Here is a 7277-nt window from a genome sequence, read left to right on the forward strand (position 1 = left end):
TGATTTATGTAGAGGTTTGCTAGGAGTCGGTGTGACTTGATTCATGATTCTTCATTTGGCTTCAAGTGGGAGAATGTTAAATGTGAAGCCACATTGAAGACGTCGGCACCGACTGCTGATGCACATGACTCCAATGCCGGCACCGACTCCGTGACACTCCGCCATCTTCAGCTGTCACTGCCACACCCATGTCGAACGGACCAACCTGCCATTGATTTCTAGATCTTCATCTAAATAACATGCATGATTCTAAACCCTCCTTCTCCCTTTATGAATTTGTATTTTCTCTACCTGAGGAAGGCAAGCCAAGGCAACACCTGTTGTGTGTAATACAAATGTGATTTTTGTTTCTCCATTGTTTGTTGCTTGTGATGCTTTTATCTTCTGTTGTGCTTCTCTAGTCTAACAAATGCCTTTTTACCCTTGCTCAACCTTAGAAGCTCCTCGAAAGATCATTAAAATGAAAGAAAAAATTACCAGAAAACTTTTGCAACCTTTGAAGCTTCTCCAAAAATCATTAAAATGGAAAAAAAAAAAAAAAAAAAAAAAAAATAGAAGTATATTTGGTGGGGTGGTTCTTCTCCCACTGGATCTTTGAAAGCTAACAATGAAGATAATTGTGTGAGTATAATTTAGTATACCGAATTTTTAGAAATACGAGAGGTTCAACGTTGCCTTCACTACGAGATCAACTTCACTCGGTAATGAAAATGAATGCGGACAATATGATGGTCATAGCGAGAACTCAATCTATTGCGGGATACTTGAAGGCTAGTGAATATGCATCCTAATAACGAACCTGATTCGTTGTTGTTAGCTCGGGAAATAGCAGGTTCAACGATATATATATGAAACATAATGTTATGACAAGATTAAAATTTCCTTTTTTAACTTCATTTGGATGTTCTACCAATATTTAAAAGAGTCTTAAAGAGGAAAACGATGAAATGATGAAATTTCTCTGGCGGGGATCTGTATCAGTCCATGTATAATTAGATGGACTGTCCAGAAATCGTTTAACAAAGCCCTAGCGAGATTATAAGAAAATGTTGCTTAAAGCAGTTGTAGGATGCGGAGATTCAGAGTTAAACGTTGATCAGATACCGTGGATAATGGAAGGCTATGTAGGGCAACCAATTTCTTGAAACATGTGATATGATCGTGACAGTGATGGGTCCTTTCTGAATATGGAGACTCGGTCTGCCTTCTGAATTTAACTCTGAGAATATAACATAAATCTTAATGTAGAAAGGATTTAAACAAAATTCTAGTTGCTCTGTAAATGGAGAAGATTCGAGAACTAGACCACTCAAAGCTTTTTTGGTTTCTGGTAACTTGTGGTAAGTTATTTTTTCTTTTTATGGAAATTTTTATGATAATTTAGTTGTCAAATCAGTAGTAGGGGCAGTCATCACTAGCAACAATTCCCATATGCAGGCTGAATCATAACTATTATCTAATGAAAACCAAACCATCTAGAATTATCTATTGATGATCCGTAAAGAAAGACTTTCACTCTTAACCTATGCTTCTGAGTCTTATACCATTAACCTATTTCTTTACATCCAGAAAAACAATTTTTTAACGAAACAAACACAATAAAAACTATTGCTAAAGCATATAGATCAGTATAGATGAGTATAGATCAGTATTCTTTTAGTTTATATTGTCATAGATTTCGTAAGCTAGTATAAATTACTATCTAACCAAGGTAGATAGCATAACTATATCACTTCGTCGTGAAGTTGATCTAATGAATCATCCTTAAAAAAGTTGATGTGCTTTTTAATAAATCATCCTTAGATTTTGAAAATATTCCAAAATTTATTAATAAGATACCATAATTTTATGAATTTCTTAATCAGCGATAATGAGTGATACTTATTCGCATATACATCCATAACCAGTGATGAGCTTATTGAAAGTTTTATGGGAGGATGAAACATGGTAAAAGACATAAAACTTAGTTGTAAGCCCAATTTTCATACGACACATATCACGAACCTTTTCATAAGATATAATGTGATATGTTATTTGATGATAAGGCATTGTAATTTAATAATTATGAATAAGTTTGATAGATATATCAATAATAAATATGTTAATTGGGATTATTGCAGATAGGTGAGAGAAATCATTTTTATTTTATTCAGATTTAATTTTAACCAATAATATATAACAAAATTGTTATTTTTTAAATATAAATAATTTATTTTTAAAATAAAATATAAAAATAATTTTTATAAAAATTAATAATAATAATATTTAAATATATATTTTTATAAAAATAAATATAAAAATATTTTTTTATAAAAATTAATAATAATAAATATATAAATTTAAATATGTAAAAGAATTAATATTAAAAATTTGTTGAAGGAAATGGATGATTTATAATTATAAAATTTAGCTTTGGATTTTTTAAGTTATTCTATTATTTTTTAAATATAATTTTTAAATAATTGTAATTGATTTTTATTTTTTTTAATATTTATAATTGGTTTTTTGAATATGTATAGTTTGTAGTATGTCTTAAAACTGTTTTTATTTAGTTAAAAGTTTATTTTTCTCAAATTAATAAATTAATTGTGCTATACTCATAAGTAAGCTTATTCAATTATGAACTACCAAAGATGCAATTTAAAGTGGTTTGGTTTTTCTTGAATTGAATAAGAATGATGAATCAACTTGCATTCATTACTAATAACCAATAAAAATTATCCCAACAACTAAATTATGATTAATTTTCTCATACATATATATATTCTGTCACTAATCAAAACACAAAATAAAAAATATATATATTTGTCTATTCAAAATTTAATATATATCTCAATTTGTACCTTCAAATTTGTAGAATAGATTAAATCATCTTCGAAATATCAGTTATATTAATATCTTTTATTTATTGTTAAATTGAGTAAATCACTGAAAAATGTACTGCATACATTTTAACTCAAAAACATACGAGGAGTGAAAGGTTCTGCCCATCCGAAAAAAACTAGTCCATTTTTCATATAATATTTTGAAACAAATTCATAGCTATAACAGCGAAGGTATCAGATTTGGCATTTCCTCTCCATATTCTCATGCTCCTAATAGAATATATAAGCTAGATTATGACTACATATTGAAACGAAATTGAACAGCAATACGCTAAAATTGGATCCCATACCGCAGAGAATGCCACTAGGAACCTGAAAAATACAAGAATGTGGTGGTGGTGGTCGGGACAGTGAGGGCGCAAACATTGGTGTGATTGATGAAAAGCAGAACTAATCGACGACGACGACTTTACCAGTCATGCCGGAGCCCTGGTGCGGGCCACAGTAGAATTTGTAGGCGCCCTTCTTATCCAGCTTCACGGTGTATGTCTCGCCGGGGGCATTAAGCAGATCCTCCTCAGACATTGAGATGCCGGTAACGTCAACGCCGGCGGGAACTTCGTCCTCGTCGAAGATCACGTTGTGGGGAAATCCGGCGTTGTTCTTGAAGACAATGGACTCCCCGAGGGCAACCTGGAATTCCTTGGGAATGAAAGCCAACTCGCCTCCGTTGCTCCCCATCAGAACTTCGATTGCGTTCGCGTTGCCCGCTGCTGCACCCATCAGAACGCCCACGCTCGCCGTGGCCGCCACCAGAGCCCTGCGCATGTCCAGCTTCGTCGTGGACATGGACGCCCGTGCGCCGCTGAACACCCTCGACGGGATCATCGGGGCGTGTGATGGGGAGGGGAGCTTGGCGGATTCGACCTTTAGACCTGTGAATGTGGGGATCGCCACGGCTGCTGCTGTAAATGTTGATGCCATCTTTGGATATGAATTTTTGCACAAACCTGAGAGGAAGAGGAAAATCTGCACACAGTCTGCTGTGCTTATGGGGATTGGTATAAATGGTAAGATGGAAAAATTGAGGGAGGAAGTGAGGGATAAGGGGTGATTTTCTGGCCACACAAGCGGTTCTGGTAACATGGTGTCCGTTGGATTGGAAATCTTATCTTGGCCTGTCCTGTCCCGTGAAGGGGGTGATTCGATATGGATAGGGTGATTGCTCTGTGACTTGGTTCAATGTTGGCCTGTCACTGTGTGGGGTAGGCCGAGGATAACAAATTGCTCCATAGCCAATGCTTTTGTTTATTTGGATCGCAACGTAATCCATGGATTTTGTGTGCTTGCTTTTCCGAGTTTTACTTATCACAAGATTTGGTTTCATTTTTTCTTTAATTAATAACATTTTATTAGTCCGCATGGTATTATAGTAATCGAAATCACTTTATTAGCATTAATTAGTATTAGTATTGGTTTGTGTATTTTTAATTTAGAGTTTTCATCTTATACACTTTGTCTTGTTAGCTAATTATATGGCAATTTATTTCATCATTTTATTTGGCCTCTTCCCAAGGTGAAGAGGCCATAAACATATATTATGTGTCTCTATTTCGGAAGTTAGTTTTGCAAGTGTAAACTAATGCTAGCATTAGTTTAATAGTTTAACATATATTGAATGTCATGAACCGTTGTAATGTGAGGCTAAAGTAAGTTGCTAGGCTGAAGTTGCCAAGTGGTGCATGTTGTTGCGGTGCCAGGGGATGCATGTTGTTGCAATGTCTACTGGTGGGCTCCAGTATTGTAGCAATAATGCTACAACTCCTGGAGCTTCCTATCTCTAATTTTATCAACCCGGTAGTTCGTACAAACTTGGAAGCGACGGTGCTGTATGCACAAGTACTAGCTCTTGTCGCAGCTGTCACTTGGTCAGCTGGCACAAGTCCGCTAGGGCTCAAGCCAACTTCTATATGCTCACAGAAGAAGCTTTATGAATGATGGACGAAAGCTAACTCAAATGAGACTAATCTATCTGCAGAAAGAAACTGAAAGCCAACAAAGCATGAAAAACCCTAGTAAACCCTAATTTGACTAGCTAGACCCTTACTATGCAAAACTATGAATGAAACTACTACCACTAATGCCATTACTTGCAGTGAACTGAAATACATGCATCTAAGCTACTTGCATCTGAAAAGACATGTTTTTGTATTTTTTCATTAAGTGGTTGGATTGGTTGTGATGATGCTGTTGATTAGGGTTTGGTTGTGCAGGAGCGGTTGGAATGGAAGGAAAGCATGGGCAAGGTCAGGATGGCTAGGGGAGGTCCCAGAGGGTCTCTAGCATCAGTCCATAGAAGTCTACCACGTTCGGATGCTCAGCAACCGAGTTTGCAGGCTTCTACAGGAAGTCTGCAGGGGATCCTACAGGAAACTCAGGGATTTCTACAGGAAGTCTGTGCAATTCTACAGGATGTTTGACCGTGGACGTTTTGGGAGATGGTGAAGTGTTGGAGTGGTGTGGGAGGATAGGTGAAATGGAGATGGAGCTGGTGATGGCTCAGGAGCAGAGAAATCAGATTGAGGAAGAGTGCATGCAGTGGGTTGATGGCTGGAAGGATGGGATCAACCAAAAGGTTAAGTAAATGAAGCTACGTGGATGATGGATGAGTTGGAGGGTAAATGAGCTGAACAGAGGTCAAGGATGTGGCTTTAGGCGTGGTCAAGACGAAGAAGAAGGAAATGGAATGATGTGGAGCAGTGTAAATAAAACAAATTGCTTATGACTGTCACCAAAAACGAGAATTCATTAACCTATGCTTCCTGTGCTATGAACTCAATGAACAGCAATGTAAATCGTGAAGAGAAGTTGTGCATGAAGTTGTGATGAAGGAGTATGGTTCAAGATTGAAGTGCATGGAAAGATCTATAATGAAAACGACTGTGTTGCAGCTTGCATAAAGGTAAAAGGCTGCATTTTTTGGTGGTTGGTTCAGACTGCACCCCAATCCCTAACAGAGATGGCAGTGAGGTCCTTTCAACCTTTTCTGGAGCTCCAATGAATTACAACTCTCCTATTCTGATCTAAGCAACTGAAAGCAAAATTAACCATAAGCTAATCCTACTTAATCCTATTTAAGAAATCAAATCAGCAAACTGTGTTCTTGAAATGCATATCAAAACAAGTAAACAAAGTGCTGAAAAGAAAGGTAAATAACACTACAAAGAAGAGGAGGTCTATGGCTCTCAGGTTGGGCCCTAACCTGAGAGCTATAGCTCCCTTAAAAACTCAGAATTGAATCAAAAGCTGCCTGTCTTTATTGAATAATCATGAGTCTAACATCATGCCAAAACTGGCTTACAAAAAGACTAATTGGCTAACCAAATTGACTAACTAGCTAATCCCAAAAATGACTAACTGAAATGAGGTCTTAAGCCCTCTTATTTATACAATTTGAGGACCCAACAATCCTCCTAAAATTTAGGGACTTGGCTGCCCAAGACTTGTAGTTAACAGCAGTCCAACTTGACTTGCTTGGCTGCCCTTGAGCTGATTGATTCGGTGGCCCTTGAACTCCGAGCTGATGGTGGAGAATTTGAGGTAAGGGCCCATAAATGAGGGGGATACTTTCCTACAAATCCTCTAGCTTGTTCCCCCACGAATTTGGCTGCCAAGTGCTCATTAAGACCTTCAATTTTGTCTCCAAGTTGACCAAAAAGGCTACACAAAGCACCCATTAGACTTGTTGGCATAATGACTAACCAAATTCACTCTATTAACATAAAAATAATCAAAAACATGCAATAAACAAATGAGAATGGTGGACTAAGCCAAATTAGGAGGTTGAATGAGCCCAAATATTTGTCCATTTTTGGGGCTCATCATCACCCCCCTATTGAAAGTGTTGCTCATCCTCTGAGCAACCAATCTCTCTCCTTGTCTTTAATGGCCCTGATGGCCTCCTTGTCATGCCAAGCTTCTGAAGTGATGTCCTCTTCTCTGTCATGAAACCATGCTTCTTTGCTTCTTCCCACTACTTGCTCCTTTTCCTAAAGAATTCTCAGCTTGGGTATGATTGTGCAAGTATATTCAATCTGATGGCGGAAATGGTGGTGAAAGGAGATGAAACCAGTGGAGGATGGAAGAAAAGAGTGGTTGCATGCCTCCTCAACAGACTTCAAGCTTCAAATCCCTCTCCATAATTGATTCTGGCCTGCCAAAAGGCTTCTACAGGATGTTTTTGGTAAAAATACAGAACTTCCTGTAGAAAGTCCTGTAGCTTCCTGTAGAAGGTTGAACCGTGACTAAATTGTGCCCGAACCTTGAAAGAAATGAGTGTTCATGGAGGGGATGGATGTGCTTAGGGTGGCCAACACAGGTGTTGCCTCCTTAGCTAAAATCTCGGCCGATTTCTCCTTTTGCTGCCCTCTTTTCAAACTTCCTGTAGAAACA

General features: G+C 37.5%; 1 protein-coding gene across 1 annotated transcript; it reads right to left on the reverse strand.

The window, feature by feature from the left end:
- Positions 1-2990: 2990 nt before the first annotated feature.
- DRT112 (Cupredoxin superfamily protein) lies at positions 2991-3905 on the reverse strand. The gene has a single exon (XM_089448917.1). It carries the CDS (start codon positions 3807-3809, stop codon positions 3276-3278), a length of 534 nt encoding a protein of 177 aa, XP_089305043.1. The 5' UTR covers positions 3810-3905; the 3' UTR covers positions 2991-3275.
- Between the last annotated feature and the right edge of the window lie 3372 nt (positions 3906-7277).

This window comes from Pinus tabuliformis, chromosome X (assembly GCF_031772625.1).
Source record: "Pinus tabuliformis cultivar Carrire ecotype Pingquan chromosome X, CPIR1, whole genome shotgun sequence".
NCBI lineage: Eukaryota > Viridiplantae > Streptophyta > Pinopsida > Pinales > Pinaceae > Pinus > Pinus tabuliformis.